This window comes from Harpegnathos saltator, unplaced genomic scaffold, assembly GCF_003227715.2.
Source record: "Harpegnathos saltator strain DR-91 unplaced genomic scaffold, Hsal_v8.6 scaffold148, whole genome shotgun sequence".
NCBI lineage: Eukaryota > Metazoa > Arthropoda > Insecta > Hymenoptera > Formicidae > Harpegnathos > Harpegnathos saltator.
Genome location: NW_020229926.1, coordinates 395,257 through 418,908, shown reverse-complemented (window position 1 = coordinate 418,908; position 23,652 = coordinate 395,257). Strand labels below are relative to the sequence as shown.

Genomic DNA, 23,652 nt, shown 5'->3' with positions numbered 1-23,652 from the left:
CAATCAGTCATTCTCGTCTCACTTTGATCATATCGACCCAATTATATATAAATATATAAAATTGAGACGAAAAAATTCCTTTTAAATTATAAAATTAAATAGAGTAGTTCAACATGGTCGGAAATTGCTCGTATTTAGCGGGTTGCGTGTCTTCAGAGAAGAGCCTGAGAGCGGCCATTGAGCTGGATGGTAACCATTAGAAAGGATGTAGTATGCATGCATTTTCTCAGAGGGCACATCCCAGGATATCCGGCTCAATGACCGTTCTCAGGCTTTTATCTGATAGCAGACAAGGTCCGTAAATAGAGGAACGGAATTGTTCTGCGACACCCTGCATACAGGTTGTCTCCTAACAATTGTTGCAGAGCTCGTGGGGACATTGAACGGGTTAGTAGCCATCACAGACTTCTATAGTATAACTAGACTGCTAACTCCGACTCTATGGCTGCGTTCCGATATTCACTACCAGCACTAAAAATCTACAATATACGTGACAGAAATTATGTATTTTCAGTACTGGCAGTGAATATCGGAACGCAACCAATATATGACTCCGAAAAGTAAGTACCGTCCTGGTGTCCGACATTCACGTCTGATTGGTTGAATCAAAACACATTTCTTCTAATTGGATGGGCCATATTGCTTATACACCCCTCTCCTTCTAGACTCCAATTCACGCATGCGCAGATGTTTGATTCCCTTATGTAATACATACTTATTGGGGTCAATTTTGTGCTGCAGTATACAGGGTGGGAGGTTATAAGTTGACAACCCGAAATGTGAAGGTAGATTGGGTTAAGACAAACATAAAAGTCCCATACCGTTTTGCGAGATTCGCAATAATTATCGAGTTATTAATGACAGAAATCTGAAGAATGGGAGCGCGCCGACGTAGATGATTGGAGAAGCGTTGCAGCTACTCAGGCCACAGTGCGGCCCACTCGACCAAGCAACTGTTGGCGGCGTGCGGCGAGACGTAGGTCCGGCGAGATAAAACAACGAATAGCAGCGCATTGTCTTTCCCCTCGCCGCGCACCGGCAACAGTTGCTAAATCAACTGGGCCGCGCTGCGGCTTAAGCAACTGCAACGCTTCTCCAATCATCTATGCCGGCGCGCTCCCACTTCTCAGATTTCTGTCATTAATAACTCGATAATTATTGCGAATCTCGCAAAACGGCATGGGACTTTTATGTTTATCTTAACCCAATCTACCTTCACACTTCGGGTTGTCAACTTATAATCTCCCACCCTGTATAAAGCCAGCGGCACACGGTGCTTGTTTTCGTGCTGGATTGCTTGCTGGATGAAAATACTGCGTTCTGTTTGGTGCATTTCCATCCATCTTCGGAAATGTACCAATCACAACGCAATATTTTCATCCAGCAAGCAATCCAGCCCGAAAACAAGCACCGTGTGCCGCTGGCTTTAGGGAGTTAGCAATCTAGTTATACTATAGAAGTCTGTGGTAGCCATAGACATAGTATATCTAGACTGCGTGTTCGAAGAGTAGGGGTATAGTTCGCGTAGAAAAGGGATATAGGGGAGGCAGTTGCTGTATAGTAATCACCGCCCCTATTCCTCTTCCATCAGGACTGTGCGAGAGAGAACGAACAGTAAAAACAGAGTGCTTCCTTTTCTACGAGAGTTATATCCCTACTCTTGAAATTTGGAAGAACGCGTAGTCTAGATATATTATGTCTATGGTGGTAGCCATTCGGTTCACAGCGTGGCTTAGTCGATTCAGCAACTGTTGGTGATATGAGATAAAATATAAGTAGCGGCGTGTTGTCTTTCCCCTCACCTCGCACCGGCAATAGTTGCTAACTGTATTATCATGAGCGTAGCTAAAGCAATCGGTATTATCATTGCTCTTCAATTACCTCTGGATCCCTTCGGGCCCCTTTAGTTGATACGAAAATTTACCCAGGGCTGTCAATCTTTATATTATCTCGTCGGTGTCGGTGACCATGGTAAGAAACTTCAAGAGAGAGAGACACTTTCCGGTAATGAACTTCGCGACGCTGTTACATTCAGGTATGTGCACAGAACTGGCTCGAAATACTGAGGTACATTTACATTGAATTTTTTTATTTCTCTTCAGTCCTAGAATAAAATGAAATTTTTTAGTGCGAATTGTAACGCTATATGTTCTGATGTTCCTTAGAGTTACTTCCGTATTAGCATGATGATACTTTTATACGTGTTAAATCGTCACAAAATGGCCCATTTAGTAATAAAAAGAAACAATATGGTTATGGCGATGTAAAAAAATATGTTATAGTAAATTAAAAAAAATTTCATGCGAGTCTAAATTTTATCCGTTTTTCTTGATTAGAGAAAAACATGATGAAAGAAATGGATTGACGCGAATACGCTGAAATCAATACTCTTAACTAACAACTGTAACTGTGTGGAAATATATATATATATATGTATATATATAATTGATAGGAGACATAATACCATCCATGTTTACTTGAGCTGTTATGATAACAACAGACAGAACTGTTTATATCGATAATGTGCATCTTGCACATTGGATATACGATATGGGCATAATGTTGATACTATTACAAAAAGAATCAGAGAGCAAAAGAATCATGCGAAAAGAGAAAAAGTAATGAAAAAGAAAGGGGGAGAATTTTCATGCGTGGGTTGCGTTGGTCCAACTAACGACTGGAATAACTGACACATAAGCGTTCAGTTCATTATCCTGGCGAAATCTAATAAAACGATGATTCTGTGTAAACTATGTTTATCCCATACTAGATTTTTTGCTAAATTAAAACAACATTGAGAGTCTGGAATATCTTCCAGCGACAAGCAGTGAATATCGTTTTTTACGCTTAAAAAGTTATTCTTATTCTTATGTAGTATAGCGCATTTGATATTAATATAATATTATAGCAAATGTAACGTTTCTTACTCTCTTATTATCGACGGAGTGTCTATTAAAGCTCTAACAATACGCAAAGGTCGATCTATTCTTTTCGTGCGCCATCCTATATACTGCGTACATATAAGCTTGCTTATTGCGAAGTTATTTTTAACAGTGCAATAATATGCAATAGCTGTTTTACATATCTATTTTGAAACAATACTGTTAATTTTTGAACGTTTATTCTTTACACATGTGCGATTCGAAGTAATCGATATTCGCCAACGACATATTATGTCGCATAAGAGATGCTCGACACACGATATCTACGACGAATGATTAAATGCTATCACTTTGAGAGAATCGTAAAAATCAAAATAAGGATCGAATATCCAATTTTGACATTGATTTTTAATACTACCATCTAGTATTCGAATAATGGCGTAATAATTCACCGATTAATAACGACCAGATATAACATTGACAGTTTTGTTAGATGAAATTTTTAGAATTCGCAAGATTACTAAATATTGCCTTAAAATCTTTCTAAACACTAAAAAAGATGCATGAGAATTATTAATGACTTAATATTTGAAACTTAAGTGTCGCGAAGTCTTCGAAGTTCTTTTATCATGAATTATTTTAATTGTATAAAGTATTTGTTATGGAAGATGGAATGTGACGTTAGCAGTGAATAGCTTAATTATTTCGAATGTCCAGTCGTATGCAAATCCAAAGATCGAAAAGCGGAACATAGTGTCAGGTAAAGAAAATTGGTATTATAACCAGCTTGTACAGGAGTATTTAAAGTCGTTCGTTTCGTTCAAGTCTTATTACGTTACTAAGCGATAGAGTTCAAATCGATGCGACTAGGCGCAACAGCGAGCGTGGGTGTTCCAGGGTAGTTTGCGATTTCGCGTTTCGTGATTGGTCATATCCAGCATAACCTGGCAACTGATTGGTCAATAAGCCTTCCACACATCCCTACCACGAGGCGGTGTATGTTGTGCTGCAGGCTCATTACTATGAGGGGCCTTTAGTGGCGCTTCTTCACGAACATTACGTGGATGCTATATAAATGCTATATAAACACGAAATTTGTGTAGCGCGATTTTCCTAAGAGTCGGTGAACGAAACAATCGTATAATATAACTTTATGTACGATTTTATAAAGCATACATAAAAAGAAATCGATTACTTTTAACAGTCTGTATCTCCCCCTTCTGTTAGGTCTGAAGAGATTGTAACCCGTTATCATTGATACATTCATTATCTGACACAAGAGTGTATGATAAGTTAAGTTCGGCAAATGCAGAACATTAAAACAAGAAGAAACGGTAAGGATGATTCTTTTCTCCTATATTAATCTCAAAATAAAATTGTCATCTCATCTGTCCTAAAATTTTGTCCACATTACGCGATCTTTCGCGCAGCATCGGAGCGCAGTGATACGGCCCTGAGGATCCGCGGTCGAGACGAACATACGACATAGACGTGTATTTGCAGTGTGGTTGCGCACCCACTGTCATGCGCTGGTTGGGGGTAGAATCTTTCTGTTCTTACGGGTATAAAGAGAAGCAGTGAGAGTTGAAGAGAGAAAGAGAGAGAGAGAGAGAGAGAGAGAGAGAGAGAGAGAGAGAGAGAGAGGAGAGAGAGAGAGAGAGAGAGAGAGAGAAAGAGAGAGAGGGAGAAAGAGAGAAAGAGAGAGCGAGCGAGAGCGGCCGCGAGATATAACCCGACGAATAGGGGGAGCAAAGGTAGGGAGCAAGAGAAACGGATAGACTCCGCGAAAGGGCGAACGAGACTGGTGGGAGGCAACCCCCGCGTAATAACACACACGTATACACGACTGATACAGCAAAGCGGAGACCTCTCGGGGCGAGGAACCTTGCGCGAGAAGCTACTCCGAGGAGTTATTCGAACCTTGCTGGAGCAGGTGCCAGTCGACGAGCGAACGAGCGTGCAGGTGATTCTTGCAGGACGACGGTAATACATCGGCGGTTACGTGTTCGCGGGGAAAGAGGAAGAAGGAAAGAGAAAGAGGAACGAGAGAGAAACAGGAGAAGTCCCGAGAGAAGTCCCAGATTCGGAGAGAGACAGAGAGGAAGAAAAGAGAAGGATTTCGAAGCGAAGAGTGAGGAGCTATACGTATTTGCCTGCCTTCCGTGAGACAGCATCTATCGAGATAAGAGGATGGTACGGAGGTTTTGCAACGGCGCGGTTGCACTTAGCATCGTCTTGACGGCCTGCGCCGCCTTTCCGCGCGCCGTCATGGCGATCGACCTTAGCCGCTTTTATGGCCACTTCAACTCCAAACGTACGGGTAAGTTGAAGCTTCCGCTAGCGATAACGGGGTTAGGAGGGTGAATCGGGCTCGAGGATTCGTTGGAAGCGAATACGAATGCGGCTCCGAGGCACACTGTGTTGTCGACGATTTCGTCGACAACGGACGAGACACTCGTAAGACAGTCGCGCGTGTAAAGACGGTTGATAAAAATAGTAAAATAATATGTGGCGGGTAAACGCGCGAGATTTTTCATCGATTTTCCGCGCTTAAGCAGCTACGTACTTCGCGGATAAACGTCGAAATATCCGCGCGTGTGCTTTCACTGTCGGAGTCCGACGAGATTATAGCTGTCGTTTTCTAACGACAACTTTCTCGTTTGTTTCCATTGTTCGTGATATGCTCGTTCGAACGAGCGCTCATGTTTCGCAACATAATAATATCGTAAGTCGTTAAAATGCCACGTCACACGTGAGTAAGCGGTATGAGGTAATATTAGGTCTGTTTTTTGTCGCTGAACTAGTGTACACTCAGGGAACATAAAAAGAAATAGATATACATCTAGGAATTAGCGAAAGGGAGAGGAGAAGAGAATAAGTGCAAGTTAGTGCAGCCAGCTCAGCAATAAAAAACAAACCTCTAGTCTGTTCTGCTCGAGCTATTGTCATCGCAGATTGTAGCTACGATGGCTACAAGAGCGACTAATTTGTAGTTCTCATGAGCGCAAAATTCGAACTTAACCGAGTAATCCAGTCGAGAGAAGAGCTTCTTGTGGAGATTGCTCAAAGAAACTAATTTACCACGAGACTTGTTAATTAGTCCGCTAAATCCCTAGGTCCTTATTCTAAGTGTCGTTGTTGGTATAGCGCGGGGGATGATATTTCATTCCTACCGTGTTATCTCGTTAGAACAAATTCTCCCGCTAATTTCAAGCCATCTTTCTCCCATGTCAAGGGAGTATACCTAGAAAAGTCATTATTTATCAAGTTTCTCTGTATTTTTATAAATTCATCTAAAGTCAATCGGAGCGTGTGACTTCCATTTAAAGTTCATCTAAAGTTTAGACCGCGTTATTAGCATTTAAATAGAACGCCGCGTTGCGACCGATCTGAATATCGCTTCTTCGAATCGCTTTACATTTTTTAACGTTGCCATCGATTGAGAAACGTTCTCACACAACTGTCAGAAAGAGGGAGAGAACGGAGTGAACGGGTGTCGAGCGGGAGCTTCGGCTTCTACGTAGTACATATATGTAACATATATCTACGCAGTGTTCGCACATAAATTCGAGCCCATGAGCGAATGAACATTTTCAGCGCATTCGGTACTCTCGATCGCGTTCACCAATCCGTATAGTTACATTTATGAAGATAGCACAGGATAGGAGCTTCCAGGAAACGACGGTTCACCCTTCGCTTTTGTCACGCTCTTCTGGCTACTGCTGTCCATTAACATTAACGGGCGTGGAGGGCGCGATCATGACTGAGTCGTTCTACTTGAAGCCATGGTCGTACGTTCGTACCATATGGGAGTGTGCTCTCTGGCGGATAGTTACAGTGTCGCTCGGTCAATAACGCCCGCATACCCCGCGTGTTGTGCGAGGTCGTATACATAGTCGCGTTTACGTTGACATTTAGAAAGAAAAAAAAAAGAAAACACTTCTTGAACCACGGACACCCTTGCTTAGATACGGAACTGCCGCGAAGCGATCAGGCCTCTTCTAAAAGGAAGCCTGATATTTTTATGATCGTTGAGAATGCACGAACGTGCTCTACTGTTTGCTTTCTCCGGGGTTAGTATCTGCTTTAGATTAAGGGAGTAAAGCATGTGGAATTGACTTCAGGATGCGTAACGTCCTGGCGAAAATTCGCAAGGAACTCTAGCAGTGAAAGTCTAATAGATCTCCACCAAATATTGTCAAAAGGTTCTCAACAGTAATTTTCTTTTCTTTTTTGTTTTTTTTTTTAAAGACAGTAATTGATCTAGCCAAAAGAGATCGTTTTATAATTTTCAAAGCTGTCAAGGGTGATATGTGCGATATTTCATTGTGTATCGCAACAATTGTAAATGATATCTATATGCTGAGATGGACAGAAGTTCGCTCATTGTCTCATTAGGCCAGCGGGTTTGCTCCTCTTTAATCGTCTTAGCTTTCCAGCTGTTCGGAGGAGACGTAATGCAAAATGGTTCTTACGACCAGCAAGTCGTTGTTCGTGCTTTTTAGCTGCTACCTTTATTTCTTCATTGACCATTTTCATTTGAAGGTCACGATGTACATCCAAGTCACGACAATACCATGGAGCGTTGACAATAGGTCTGTTCTTTTCCTCTGCATCGCTGCACTAGTGCAATAAGTTCGAGTGAGACAAACATATATTTGTCTCACTTTAACTTATTGCACTAGTGCAGCGGTGCTGAAGAAAAGAACGGACCAAATGCCTCGCAGCACTTTGTTCTGGAATGTCAACAATTATTTGGAGAAAAGAAAGATTTCATCAATGATATCACGAGAAACGGTAAAAACTACTTTCTACGCGTGTATCCTGCAGTCGGAAATTCTCCCTTCGGATAAATTCGGACATATTCTTATCGCTTCATATCATATCTTCATCGCATTGAAGCCTCGTATACAATCGAATACAAATGGTCGGAAAGCGCACGAAACTTCATAACGGTTATATTATGAAACTTCAGAAAATTTCACAACGTGCGTCCGGGGAATAAATGATCGATTAAAACCGCGCGGTAACTCTATTTAAAATTCATTGTACTCGTCGCGCTGCATAACTCGTATAGTTATACCAGAAGAAACATACAGACGACAATTTCTTTTTAAATATTCCCCCGATAGCTATTTCATATTCGGAATGCATTGAGGTTGGTGGGACTAGCGATCTCGTGGAAATAGCGACTACTCCAAGGGGCACGCTTCTCTTTCGTTGATTAGTAAAATATTTGTCCTCCATATTGCTAAACGATCCGAACGTCACACGGAACGTCCACGCAGACATTATCTAAACAGGCGTGGGTCGACATCGCGAAATTCGTTTGCGTCACTATTTAATATTGTTCGCTGTTATTATGTCGTCGATCTGACGTGAAACTTTTAATGCGCCGCAAATGTCGAATCCACGATACGCCCTGAGTTGACTTTGTGGCTGTATAATAACGCCGGTGTTTGCGTTGTAAATTGCTTCTGCACGAAATGTACGCGTGCGATCATTTAATGAATATGGCACAATGTTATACAATCGATTATTTAGAGAGTCAGAAGCGATGTCAGAAACGCCGCGATATTACACAATGTTTATAATATATGATACAAAAAGCTAATTATAACTGGAAATTACTTCTCGACTGTGAAACTAAAATTCTTTCTCGAGATAAAAGCATATTGAGTGAATGCACGAATGTGTAAATGTTCTAAAATCGTTGGTGTTTCAATGCGTTTCGCGAGCTGCTTTTTCCCGGGTCATTAAAGGCAAGGACAAATTTCTTCCGTATTTTAGAAGGTCGCTGAAGGATTCTCGCTGGGATCCTTTATACGATAAATATGATATTATTGGTAATTGACTGAATGACTCTGAGAAAATAGTACGCAGTATATATGCTTCCTCCATTTCTTCAAATAGAACGCTAGATAAATTTCGAGTAGTCGTTAAATTTCGAGTTCTCATTAAATTAATAATGACATTTGTTTCTTTCTCGGCTGTCTGTTTTTGTCGACGAAAGGAAATGCGAGATAGTAATGAAAGTTTCAGCAAAATGAGAAGATCTGGTGGATGATCTTACGAGTTTCTACGAAGTGTTGGGAAATGTTTATAATATATGATACAAAAAGCTAATTATAACTGGAAATTACTTCTCGACCGTGAAACTAAAATGTTTACGTTTTCGACTGTTCCTCCAGCTCTGTAAAATTTCGTGGTTTGTTAAGATAACGTTTGAGAATCGCCAACCGTGGTGTACTGGCTTGTTGCGTGAGAATAATGCTATCGCGTGCTCCTCAATTATCTCAAAAGCTTTGTATTACGAAGGGGTGCTGCCTTATTATCCATATGCATTACTAATTTCGTCTCAGATCTCCTTTCCTCACCCTCCCCTGCCCACGCTTTAATACATGTCAGTAATTTAATTATCCCGCGACTTGTGTGATAATCTTACGATCTATATTTTGTCCATACTCTTTCTGAACTTTCGTCCCAGCGAAATAATTATAAATCCTGTACACACAATAGATCGTTAGTCATACAGATTTCTTGGGAAATGTGTATGTGTGTGTGTGTGTGTGCGTGTGTGTGTGTGTGTGTATCTGATTCTCCCTCGCGGAAATTTAGCGTTTGCCTGTGCATTTCAGGAGACGCTTGCCATCCGTATGAACCGTTCAAGTGCCCGGGCGACGGTATCTGCATCTCGATACAGTATCTGTGCGACGGTGCACCGGATTGCCAGGACGGATACGACGAGGACTCAAGATTGTGCACCGCAGGTGAGCGATCATTAATATCGTGATTGTAAATATCGCAATCAATCAGTCCATCCAAAGTTCACATTGACACGCGGCCTTCGAAGCGATCAGTCGCTAATCATAAAAGGAAACGATAATTTGCTCTCTAATGTACCTTGCTGTACTTTTGATACTACTTTTCGTGATTTTTGTTACATAAGATTACTGGGTGATCCCTGTGACATAAATTTAATTCAGATACTTTACAGTAGGTGGGTGCAATAACACCGTTCAGTGTGGATGCACTCGATGATTCTCTGTGCTGCTGCACCGGCGGTTGTTATAAGTCTGCTCGTTTTCGAAGAACTTCTGAACTAGTATAATAAGTTAGAGCGGAACAAGTATATTTTCATTCACTGTAACTTATTGCACTGGTTTAAAAGTTCTTCGAAAGCGGGCAAAAAGATCTTACGCAACTATAACGTTCGCGGCACAGACGCACCGCTGCCTCGCGTTGACTTGCGCTCGTTCTCGGGGTGTCCACGCTATAGTGACTATTATCCTTTGTTACTTGTTGTGGTCATCGCAGTTGTTAGCGGGAGAACAAATGGAAAGACGGAGGGAGAAGACGAGAAATCAATTGCGATTAATTTTAAGCGATACCCAGCGTGTTATTATGTCGACGATCAACAGTATTATCCACTGGCAGTTATTTTATATTATGCACAACTATTGTAGAGAAAAAACTCTCATGTACATATTGTTGCAGCTAAACGACCACCCGTGGAAGAAACTGCGAGCTTCCTGCAATCTCTGTTAGCCAGCCACGGTCCCAATTACCTAGAGAAGCTATTCGGAACTAAGGCACGCGACACGCTGAAGCCTCTCGGTGGCGTGGACAAAGTAGCCATCGCGCTGTCTGGTAAATAGCATCACCGATTTGTGCATGATATGTACCTCACGATATTAAATCAACGTCCGCTTGTTTTATCGTCGAGAGAGATATATCAGTTTTTGTTATGAGTATACGATAATAATAAGATTAATAAACTCGAAATAAATCGCGATGTCGGGACGAGTTTCGCGAAACGAAAGCAACGGCGGCACTCGATTGGATTCAAGAATGAAAAATCGAAGTTATGGAAAATAATCGAGAATATTGAACATTGAAGAGTCGCAGACAATCGAGGACTTTGGCGCGGCGTTGCACCTGTTGCGCGGCGATCTCGAGCACCTGCGCTCGGTCTTTATGGCGGTGGAGAACGGCGACTTGGGCATGTTGAAGTCCATCGGCATCAAGGACTCCGAGTTAGGCGACGTCAAATTCTTCCTCGAGAAGCTCGTCAAGACGGGCTTCCTCGACTGAACAGAGATGCCTGCTGAATTGTCGTCGCCGCCGTTGCCGCTGTCGCTGCCAACGGCGACGAGCTATGTTGGCGACGCATTATCGTCGCATCAGCCCCTTTGTTTGATGCAGCCTAAGTCGTCCTTTCCGCAAGTTCCTCCACTCTCTCCTCCTCCCTGCGCGTCCTCACGATTCGTCGCGGTCTTCTTACGGGCCGCGCGATGTAGTCTCTCTCCATTTTCCCTTCTCCTACCTTTCCTGAACTTTCTACTTTTGCTTCTCGCAACGAACGTCGCGAGCACCGAGATATGTCGAGATTCGCATGGGAACGAACAGAAGCGAGTCGATTCTCTAGCGCGAATCAGTTAAGCGTTTCGCGTTTCATAGTCGATCATATTTAGGTAATTGTTCGACGGCACTTTTTCCGGACGATTTGTTTGGGAAAAGTGCGCAACGACCGGACAGGCGCTACGATTGGTAGCCAGTGTGTTATATATACTTCTTCGAGCGAATATTTTGTGGTAGCTTTAATTCGCGTCTGTCGATATTTTACATGACTATGTTTGTGAAAAGAGAGCATAAGAGCATATAAAGGAAAGCTTTAATTGAGGGGCTGAAAGACGAGTTCTTTGGACAGTTTGCGATTTTCTTATAATGTTATTTTCTTAATTCCCGACTGGAAACCGAAGTGAGTAAACCGAAATGAGTAAAAAGGACGTTTAGATGAAAGTCTGTCCCTACATCCCCTCAATTATTAATTCTAAATAATGTTACGGTCGAATTATCGTTAACGTAAACTCTTGGCTCTACTTTGGCAAAATTTACGTTTCGCTGTTGCTTCTCCAGCTGTATGTTAAAGCGTAATCTTTCTTCGTGTGAACAGATAATGAGCTTTCACCTGATCTATTTCTAAAATATTGAGCTTCCTCGTATCTTATAATTACACAGGGTCCTCTCACCCTCATGCATATGTACGCTCTTGCGTGTCCCGGTTTTATTCGAGCATTGTTCTCAATATGCAAACACGTATAACACCGTATAATATTTTGCATAAGTGATAAGTTGCCGATGACAATCGTTTGCTATCAACTATACTGCTATGACATAATCGTCCAACGGCTGTGCACTAAACTTACACAAAGTAAAGAATCTATAAGTTGATCTTTACCGCAAAAATCTAAAATATATAAGTTCTTTATAGTCATCATAAAAGATTAAACAATTGGTCACGTTTGTTATTTAACAATTGGAAGACTCGAAAAATTATAAATATCTCGTATATTTCTTATAGCACAAATTATAGTTGACTAATATCTTCTCAATTAAATATTCTCAAACTTTGTAAGGTTATTTTTATGTAATTCTCGACGAGATTGCTTGAAAACTTTTATTTTTCAAGAGAAAACTCTGTAAGGGGAAACTCTTGAAATATAATTATGTTCGAGCACGGAATATCAATTAATGAAAAACGTATTACTTCGGAAAGGTCGCGTGGGACGTAAAGCTGACCTTCTTAACATAATATTCTTGTTCCAATCTTTTCCTTTCTCCCTCATTTTCTTTCTTTTCGTAACACAAATGAACGCACACAGTTTTTATCCTTTACAATCCTTGAGAATATAATTTTTATCTTTTTTTCTTTTTGTAAACTTAGTTTATCTTTTTTTGGAAGTGTGCAACCGTTAGACCAGATGTTAACGAAGCTGTGCTTTGGTAGGCATTGGGAGTGGGGATAGAGGAGTTTGTTGCAGATATATCTATACTCTTAGCTACTTTTACATTATGACGAAAGAACAAGTGCACGTAACGATTTTTTTCGTTACTCTTATAGAGACGAGTTATATTCCACTACTCGCTTCACGCAAGCAAAACGACGATGCTGTGAAATTTCTGTTGTGTAATTACAGAATAATGTATTTTATATATCGCCACGATCGAGACGATGGCTTTTTATTCGATTACTGCTGGAACAGTACCGCGTTAATAACGCTGAATTCATTTAAACTGTTGTTCTCTCAATGTATTTTTTTAATTTAGCTTCATTGCAATCGCCGCTATTTGCACGGATCTCGCAAGACCGTAACATATTAATTATGTATAAATATATATATATATATATATATTTATATTTATATATAATTAATATATAATAAGAAAATGAAAAAAACAACGCAGATAAATCTTGTTTGTTACTGCTTTTAAGTACGTAAATCGTAAGTTTTTGTCTTTAAATATGATATTTAACGTGAATGCGAGATGAAATGGAACGATGCGTCCGCCTTTTTAACGCTAAATTGTGCGATGAAAATAGAGTTCCAGTCTTCGGGTCCGAGGAAATAGATTGCGTTTAATTATTCCAGATGCATTTTTCTCTTAATATGTCACGCGATGCATAGGCAGCATACAATGTCGGCAACGTTTTACAACACGCGTTTTGAAATTGACGATGACGATGACAAAAGTGATGCGGATATAAAAAACAAGCGGAGCATCGTATCGCGTTCCTTCAGAGTATGACGCGCATTTTACTTAAGTGAAAGAGAGAAAAGAAGAAAGTAAAATATATATATATACATATATACATACATACATATATATATATATATATATATAACGCTAGCGTATTGATATTTTCATTACGACAACATGATACATATCAGTACACATACATATCAGTAAATTATATAAAGAAATATATATATATATACATAGTAAAGAGAACGCGGAGCCGGGTTCTTTCTCGAGGTAGCGTTTCCCGTCGCGTTTTCGTTTTACTTGGAGAAGAATTAACGACGTATTTATTATAAATTCCAAGTATATATGTACACATACATATCTGTGTATGTGTGTGTACACACACACACACACACACACACACACACACACACACACACACACACACACACACACACGCGCGCGCTAAAGTAATTGTTATTTGCGACAATCGACAATGTTTGGCGGACGGGTGAGTCCAACGTATTTACCTCGAAAGAATTCCCCCGTCTTTACCTGCTAAGGGTATCTTCTAGTGGAATAATTGAGACATATCATCTTCTAATTGTAAGCGAACCTAGATATACATACGTACATACATATAGACGTATTCTATATACATATCCAGTAAATACCAATTAACAGTAACATTACATCAATGTTATAATTTCTCACTCAGCGATGTAACTGTTACATATAACGTATACTATGTAGCACTTACATTGTTGAATGGGAAATTACAACATTGATGTGATGTTACTTTTAGTTTGTGTTTATCGGGTAGTGATTAACAGAGATATCACTTTTATCAGATGGTAGATAATATTTTGGTATATAAAGAAAATTAAAAAAAGGTGTAATATTCCCTCCAGATGTCAATTACGGTCCAAAGTAGGGCCTGGACCGAGGGCAAAATCCGAGGGAACTTGTATGGTTAGAGAGCGAAAATACGGGCGCGCGGGAAGTCAAGGCGCCGCGACAACTCCGCCCCGCGCGCGCCTTGACCCTCTAGCCCAATTTCAACGTAAGTCATAAAGTTACAAATCTTATTCTCCCCCCGAGAGAGCGGCACAGACAGAGTTCTCCAATACCTGATATATACGTATATATGCCACGTTTCGAACGCACGTTACCAATATTCTTGGAGTGACAAGAGATTGCTTTTCTCCTCTTCCTTCTGTCTTGTTGCAGCATTTTATTTACCTCACGTGTGTTATCTCGCATGTCACGCGTTCTCTATATCTATATGGAAGCTATATGGAAGGAATAAAGCTTGTTTATAAGAGATTAGTTTGTGAAAAATCTAAACAATAATTTTTAAATTGGTGTTCTTTTCTATCGGAAAAAGTATTATTTCAAAATGTATTTATTCAAACCATTTTAAATTGTTATTCTCTTTTCCTTTTCGCAAGTCATCCTAATTGTTAGAATTTTAATTAAAAAAGAAAAAAAAATAGCAACGTGCGATATGCGCATGTTGAAATAAAACTGGATAAAATCATTGGGTTAAGGAAAATTACCGGCCCGTCCATATTCTGTTTTAGTGGCAAATGACCCAGTTTTTCAATATCCCGTTGTGCCCTTTGGCATTATCGTTTCGACGTTTAACACAGAGAGCTTGACGGTGAAATTAAATGACTGGAATAATAATATATAAACAAACAAAAGGTTTGTAAAATGTTATTTGTGTTACGTTTGAGAGAATAAACCTCTAACGATTATTGTTCTCTGTACTGACAATGGTGCCAAAGGGCACGATTGTAAATAGTCATTTATATTGAACAATATATATATTTTTTTCCTACACAAAACTCTATAGGTATAAATAAATATTCGATTTAGTTTCTGATCCGATTATTGTACGTTTGTACATTTTTTAAAATAATACTGCTCGTAATTTATAGATCGAGGCGGCAGACTTTCGAAAAGTAGAGAAACAAGGAATTAAACGTCACACGAACGTGGTTTTTTTGTAAATTCAACTGTGTAGAAAATGTTGCAGTTCTTGTGAAAGAAAATACCTCGCTTATTATGCGCATGATCGCACGGTTAAATGATTGATTAACACATGAAAGATATGATTTATACTCATGCGAGTGTATGTGTTTACACATTCATACATATGTTGTATGTATATGTTTGATTCAATTTTGTTACTCATTTATATCGACATTATGCTATGTGTGCATTATTACATATACACACTTACACATCGCTTGCGTGACATTAAATTAATTAATAAATCAAAATGATTATGTAAGATACGCTCGTAATCCTCAGCCTTGTCACTTCAAACAAATGGAATATACGCGGCGCATGCATATATATCTATATAAACATATGTGTAAAAGGAAAAAAAAAAAGAAAAAGTACTTACTGACCACCTTAACTATTGAAATATAACAATGTGATAATCTATTAAAATCACGCACCGTCGTATCTATATGTTACTTTTCGACTTCTAATTGTTCTACTGCCAAAGTATTCTTATTATACGTCAAGCTGCGATATATATGTACACTGTAATTACCCTTGGCTTCTTCGAGTTTTGTATACTTTTATTCATTAAATATAGTTATTATTCCTTATGGGCTTTAAGCAAGAAAAAAAGAAGAAATTTAACGTTTCTTTGGTTTTAATTGGCGAATTTCAAAAAATTACACGGTGTGAGACGATTCCAACATTATATGCGTATGCGAAGAAAATTAACGTACGTCACATTATTGTTTGATGACGAAGGCGAATCACGAATCTACAAATCTCGTCCTACTTACACTTCTTACAAGCATATTACTTTTTATTATATCTTGCCTCTGTATTCGTTTGTACTATTTTACTGACTATGTAATAGGATCTTCTAATCTGTATAGCGTTTCCTTCCCATTTGGCACAGATCTTTTCATGTCTGTTAGAGACAGGAGAGAATTGAGCGAATCTTGCTACTTCAGATCATACTAGAGAAAATATCAGTTAGAATGTTGCGATATTATTTTAAATAGCTTGTTTTTGAATCGTTTAAACAATAAAATATTATAAAACACGTGAGAAGCTTATTTATTTATCCAAACAATGCGTGTAAACTAGTACAGCATATGTATTCAACTTTACTGAATATTTAATCTATATACATAAAATTTTTACAAGCATATTGATGAAATTAATTTTTCTTCATTCAACTGGTTGGTTCTATTAATTCGTATTTCTCCGTAGACCCGCCGAGGCTCTTCAGTTCCTCGACTAAGCTCCGGATATCAATCTTGCGTGAAATCACCAATTTCCGTTGATTTGAAGGACCGTGACTGCGTGATTTAAGACCCATTTCCCGCGCGACTCTAAATCAAATTAACAAACACTTGCATTGAGTATATAAAACTTTCTAAATATTACATTTCTTTTAATCTCATTATGTAGAAAGTAATTCAATCTGAAAGACAATCAATTATTTCTCAGAAATAATTTATAGTATTATATATATCATATAGTTGGGTTATATAATATAGTAATATCGTAAAGAGAGAATCTATGGATTTTATGGTATTACTTTAAGAATGATACATACTGATGGATTGTTGCCCTTTCATCACTGGTAAAATCTGTAGAAAATACTAAATCGTTTTGCATATCGCCCATTAAAAACTCCTTAAAAGCACTTTTGCACTTAGCTTTCAATTCGTGCATATTAAAGGAATTTGATTTTAGACCCAAACCCTCTCGACTGAGCTGTTGCTTGAGTCTAAAAAATAATAAAGATGTCCTATCACTATATCCTATTATGTAATAACCTATTTAAAAGCATCGTCTAAAAGTTAATTAACAAAGAAAGTCGTTGAACACTAACGTCACAGGTTCCATAATGCCTTGCTGGGATTTTCCAAGACCACCACCGCTCCATCCCATTAATTTTATCAATTTTTTTCCAATGTTGTCGTCAGGGATATTATCCTGTGACTTGGCCTTCTCTATTGTTGTTATAGTTATATTCGTTTGTACATCTAAATTTTGCTTTATCTAAATTTTAACAGACATAAAAGTTCAAATCAATAAGAGAAAGAGAGAGAGAGAGAGTTGTATATTATATATTCTCTTATTACATTATCACATGTATATATGCAATATATATATACATACACATATACATGCAATATATATATACATACATATATGTACTTGTTATTTCATATCTATGTCTAGATATGAAGCTATCTTGTTTACACATTTACTCAAATATCATAATTTTTTTTTTTTTTTTATTTTTTTTTTTTTTTTTTTTTTTTTTTTTTTTTTTTTTTTTTTTTTTTTTTTTTTTTTTTTTTTTTTTTTTTTTTTTTTTTTTTTTTTTTTTTTTTTTTTTTTTTTTTTTTTTTTTTTTTTTTTTACTCAATTCATATTTATTGCCTTTTACTTAATAGTATAATAATATTTTCGTAATTTATCTAAAGCAACAGCAGCAGCTTCCTTTTTAGCAATTTTCTGGCTGCTACCAGAGGCACATGCCACTCGTTTTGAATCAATATAAATGGTGCAATCGCTAAAATAAGATATAATAAAATATGACATTGTGTACATTACAAATCATATATTCCATAGGTCATATATTTAACAATTTTCTTTTCCCAACATCACAAAAATATTATACATACCAAGATTTGTTTTTCTTATTATATTTCCATTCCAGCTTATTACCAGATACATTAACTGAACAGGCCAATGTACTTTGTGGTACATCACCTGATCTTTCCACCAAAACAATGTCTCCAAATGGGAGATTTGTATTTTTTGTTTTCTTCTTAGGTAAAGACTCTGTAGCATCAATATTAAGTCTTTTGTAATTATTTACTGTTTTAGTCATTTCAATTTTAGATTCTGATTTTTTGCTAATTCTGTTTTGATTTACAGGTTTTTCTGCGACAGTAAACTTTTGGGTAGTACATCCTACATAGAAAAAATGAATCTAAATTATTATGCACATGGTAAATTATATATAGTTAATACGATTTAAAATTTTTTTTAAGTTTGATATATATAAAATGTACTTTGTGTAATAGTAAGTGGAAAAAAAAATAAAGAAATGTGCAAAGTATAACTCACAATTTTTTATTATACCTTTAACCTTTGAACTAGCTGCTTCTGAAGCCTTTACAAATGTTCTCTGCAATTTTGTTTTCTGTTTCTCTCTGTATTCAGCTGCAACTTCTTTAGATAATTCTGCTACTAAATCCATTGTTTCTTTTGGATATCTATATAATAAAACATTTATTTAAATTTATATAATTTATATATAAATTGATATAATTATATATTTATATATAAATTTATATAATTATAATTTCTTTAAGTTTATTAAATTTGTTTAAATTATAAATATTAATGCTATAATATACCATATAAAACTTAATGCCATTTATTGCTTTTCAGAGAAATAAATAAATGTATTGAAAGATATTTGTAATGATGCAACATCATAATACCTGCATCCTAACAGTTCAACGTTATAAAACACTTGAGCTAAGCAAATGAGTTCATCTTCAGGAAATTTCTTTTTGTGGGCTAACAGAAATTTACGTCTCAATTCCCAATGTTCATCGCATTCGTGTTCTGTTTTATGCTTTTCTACATCCCAATCATCATTTATACTCATCTTTGCATATGTATTTATTGGTTCCACACGACCAAATATCTTATACAATATTTAAATTTTTGAGAAAAAATGGATTTCGACCTTTTCTTTGTCTATGGATACTTGTCACTTTCGAAATACAGTACGATATTTTTTGATTATTATCTGTTTCCTGCCTAATATTTTACTTCTCTTTTCACAAAGAAGTCCTCGAAGATCCTCGATGATATTTCACATGGTTAAGTTAAAACTATTGCAACTTGCCATGAACGTCACTAACCACGAAAAGTTTGCAAGTGTATTTCTTGTTAATAAATGGATATAATTCCCGAAAGATTATCATATAACTATTATTAGCAGCACTTTATTTGTAAATTAATTGATTCTCTCAAATTGTTTTAAAATATACTTATATATTTATGAAACAATTTAAGGCAAATTCAACCTTATATTACTTCACATTCACTCTCGACAAACAATGCCAAAAACCCTCTAGACCTTCTTTTTCCTGTTACCCCTCTTGCATACCACCACGCTTGCCACGCAGTAGAAACTGTCTAGGGAATATCGCAGTAGCCAATGAAAGTCCCACATGCCGTATGTTTCGTAAATAGAGAGGAACAGAGAGGAACGTGAGAGCGGCCAACACGGTGTTTTCGACGACACCGACTTGACGCACTGGGAAAGGGCGCCATTTGCATCTATTTTGAGAGGGGAACTACTACGATCCTACATCTACTTTCAGGTTTCGGCGGTAAATCCTGTATGTGGTGGCAGTCCGTGCTACAACCATAATAGCGTACTTGACAAGCACGGTCTCGCACATTGTTACACGTTTATAACATGAATTAACATGTTAACATGTGCAAAAAAAAAGAATTGACATTGTGTATGATTAATATCATGAAGATCAGTCACGAAGTGTTCGGTAATTAGCTGCCAACCCGAAGTGTGAGGGTAGATTGGGTTGAGACAAACATAAAAGTCCCATACCATTTTGCGAGATTCGCAATAATTATCGAGTTATTAATAACAGAAATCTGAGGAGTAAAAGCGCGCCGACATAGATGATTCGAAAAGCGTTGCAGCTGCTCGGAGCAACGATCATGAATCTTTTCCCTAGCGTGAACTAATAAAAAGTGAAAGACTTCTGTGAATCATTGAAAAATGAAAAATTTTATATGAATTTATGAAAATCGAAACACTTCACACGACAATTGAGTCGTTCATGACAACATGGCAGTTGCGCGTTCTGGATAATTCAATGAATACCAAAGAAATCAAAATTATCAAAATAATAATGTCCGTGTAGTCCGAAGGATATTACGTGACACGCAAAATCCGTTTGATATAATATCCAAAGAAAATGTTTCAAAATATGTATGTACAGGTAATATAAACCTTATGCACCGACGAGATATACTACAAAGACTGATGGCCATACGGGATTTAGCATACCAGAGAAATTTCCCTGGTGAGGCACCCGGGCGAAAGAGACCGTCTCGCATTTAGCGCAGTAAAATTTAATGGGAACTAATACTTTTCAATTCTTTTCTTCGGATCAAAAAGATTCAGAATTCAGACATATTCAAAATGTCAAGACTTTTTAATACGTTTCAATTCGACATTTTATACAGGGAAGCAGGACGAAGGGAATGGGATGCGGGCAACGATACATCATGCGGCTCTAGACGTGTCAAATCGTTTATTATAGAGGAGACTTTGATACAGCAACATATATTGGAATATTTAATCGTCCCATGGACCACTTATATATAATAAAAACAAAAAAAAAATTAACGCGGATAAATGAACGATTCGTATCAATTTTTCCTTTTCTTATAGAGCAATGAAAGAGTAAATCAGTACCGAAAATCGAATATCGATCAATACCGTAAATCAACGTCAGAAAATTGTCCACGTGCAATTGCAATTTGTTCTTATTTTTTAGGTACTTACCTCACTAATTTACTCAACAAATTAAGTCGGATAAAAGAAAGATTCGTATCAATTTATATTCTGTTATAACGAAATTAGAGAATAAATCAGTACCGAAAATTGAAGACCGATCAATATTTAATTTATTTATCAAATTAACACGGATAAATGAACGATTCGTATGAATTTTTTTTCTTATAGAGAAATGGAAAAGTAAATCAGTACCGAAAATCGAACATCGATCAATACCATAAATCAGTGTCAGAAAATTGTCCAAGTGCAATGACAATTTGTTCTCATTTTTCAGGTACTAATCCCTCTAATTTACTTAACAAATTAACTCGAATAAACGAATGATTCGTATCAATTTATCTTGTCTTATAAAGAAATGAGAGAATAAATCAGTACCGAAAACCGAAGACCGATCAATACGTAATTTTTCCATCAAATTTGCGCGGATAAATGAACGATTCGTATTAATTTTCTGTTTTCTTATAGAAAAATGAAACAGTAAATCAGTACCGAAAATCGAATATCGATCAATACCGTAAATCAGTGTCAGAAAATTGTCCAAGTGCAATGACAATTTGTTCTTATTTTTCAGGTACTTACCCCTTTAATTTACTTAACAAATTAACTGTGTTAAACGCACGATCCGTATCAATTTTCTTTTCTTATAAAGAAATGACAAAATAAATCAGTACCGAAAACCGAAGACCGATCAATACGTAATTTTTCCATCAAATTAACACGGATAAATGAACGATTCGTATTAATTTTCTGTTTTCATATAGAGAAATGAAAGAGTAAATCAGTACCGAAAATCGAATATCGATCAATACCGTAAATCAGTGTCAGAGAATTGTCCAAGTGCAATGACAATTTGTTCTTATTTTTCAGGTACTTACCCCTTTAATTTACTTAACAAATTAACTGTGTTAAACGCACGATCCGTATCAATTTTTCTTTTCTTATAAAGAAATGACAAAATAAATCAGTACCGAAAACCGGAGACCGATCAATACGTAATTTTTCCATCAAATTAACGCGGATAAATGAACGATTCGTATTAATTTTCTGTTTTCTTATAGAGAAATGAAAGAGTAAATCAGTACCGAAAATCGAATATCGATCAATACCGTAAATCAGTGTCAGAGAATTGTCCAAGTGCAATGACAATTTGTTCTTATTTTTCAGGTACTTACCCCTTTAATTTACTTAACAAATTAACTGTGTTAAACGCACGATCCGTATCAATTTTTCTTTTCTTATAAAGAAATGACAAAATAAATCAGTACCGAAAACCGGAGACCGATCAATACGTAATTTTTCCATCAAATTAACGCGGATAAATGAACGATTCGTATTAATTTTCTGTTTTCTTATAGAGAAATGAAAGAGTAAATCAGTACCGAAAATCGAATATCGATTAATACCGTAAATCAGTGTCAGAGAATTGTCCAACTGCAATGACAATTTGTTCTCATTTTTCAGATACTTACCCCTTTAATCTTATTCAACAAATTAACTCGGATAAACGAACGATTCTTATCAATTTTTTTGTCTTATAAAAAAATGAGGGAATAAATCAGTACCGAAAACTGAAGATTGATCAATACCATAAATCAATATCAAGAAAATTGTCCAAGTGCAATGACAAGTTGTTTTCATCTTGCAGGTACTTACCCCATTAATTTACTCAATAAATTAAGTCGGATAAAAGAACGATTCGTATCAATTTTTATTCTCTTATAAGGAAATTAGAGATTCAGTCAGTACCGAAAATTGAAGACCGATCAATATTTAATTTATTCATCAAATTAACACGGATAAATGAACGATTCGTATGAATTTTTTTTCTTATAGAGAAATGAAAGAGTAAATCAGTATCAAAAATCGAATATCGATCAATACCGTAAATCAGTGTCAGAAAATTGTCCAACTGCAATGACAATTTGTTCTCATTTTTCAGGTATTTATCCCTCTAATTTACTCAACAAATTAACTCGAATAAACGAGTCATTCGTATCAATTTTTATTGTCTTGCTTGTATAAAGAAATGAGAAAATAAATCAGTACCGAAAATTGAAGACCGATCAATATTTAATTTATTCATCCAATTAACGCGGATAAATGAACGAGTCGTATCAATTTTTTTTTTTTGTAGAGGAGTGAAAGAGTAAATCAGTACCGAAAATCGAATATCGATCAATACCAGAAATCAGTGTCAGAAGATTGTCCAAGTGCAATGACAATTCGTTCTCGTTCATTCAATTCATTCCCGAGTCTTTCCCGAGTCGAAATATTAATTCTACATTGATCCTGCAAATTGCATCCAATTTGAAAAATCAATGCAGAATATCTAGATGCGCAATAGTGAACAAGCTTTGTCCTACCTGAACGTTATATCTGGCTACTCTCGCAGTCTCGCCCATGATGAGTCTTCAACAGCGACATATTCCGCAGTTATTTAATACGCGTTTATCTCGATAATGTATATGTATTTAATCCTTATATTCTTAATTTAAATGAGCAATTTTTGTTGATGTTGATTATATGTTCGCTTAACAGCGCCAGAAAGAGAACAAAGATAAAAATCTGGTAAATAGAACTGCCTTTGTTAAAACTGCGTGTGAGATAAATATATAA

At 36.9% G+C, this 23,652-nt stretch overlaps 2 protein-coding genes and 1 long non-coding RNA gene across 3 annotated transcripts; 2 read left to right on the top strand and 1 right to left on the bottom strand.

Annotated features, from left to right (window-relative positions):
• Positions 1–1,945: 1,945 nt before the first annotated feature.
• Positions 1,946–4,501, top strand: LOC112588091 (uncharacterized). The gene is made up of 3 exons (XR_003112541.1): positions 1,946–2,035; positions 4,110–4,216; positions 4,313–4,501. It is a non-coding gene; the product is annotated as an uncharacterized LOC112588091 (long non-coding RNA).
• A 54-nt stretch (positions 4,502–4,555) lies between these two features.
• LOC105187072 (IDLSRF-like peptide) lies at positions 4,556–11,527 on the top strand. The gene is made up of 4 exons (XM_011147674.3): positions 4,556–5,202; positions 9,521–9,652; positions 10,380–10,532; positions 10,783–11,527. The coding sequence occupies exons 1-4, from the start codon at positions 5,073–5,075 to the stop codon at positions 10,974–10,976; spliced, it is 609 nt and encodes a 202-aa protein (XP_011145976.1). The 5' UTR covers positions 4,556–5,072; the 3' UTR covers positions 10,977–11,527.
• Positions 11,528–16,545: 5,018 nt separating this feature from the next.
• Positions 16,546–19,515, bottom strand: LOC105187073 (NF-kappa-B-repressing factor). Its single transcript, XM_025296557.1, has 7 exons — positions 18,917–19,515; positions 18,552–18,685; positions 18,089–18,380; positions 17,850–17,976; positions 17,287–17,456; positions 17,008–17,181; positions 16,546–16,780 (listed from the first exon to the last, which is right to left on the bottom strand). The coding sequence occupies exons 1-7, from the start codon at positions 19,084–19,086 to the stop codon at positions 16,621–16,623; spliced, it is 1,227 nt and encodes a 408-aa protein (XP_025152342.1). The 5' UTR covers positions 19,087–19,515; the 3' UTR covers positions 16,546–16,620.
• Between the last annotated feature and the right edge of the window lie 4,137 nt (positions 19,516–23,652).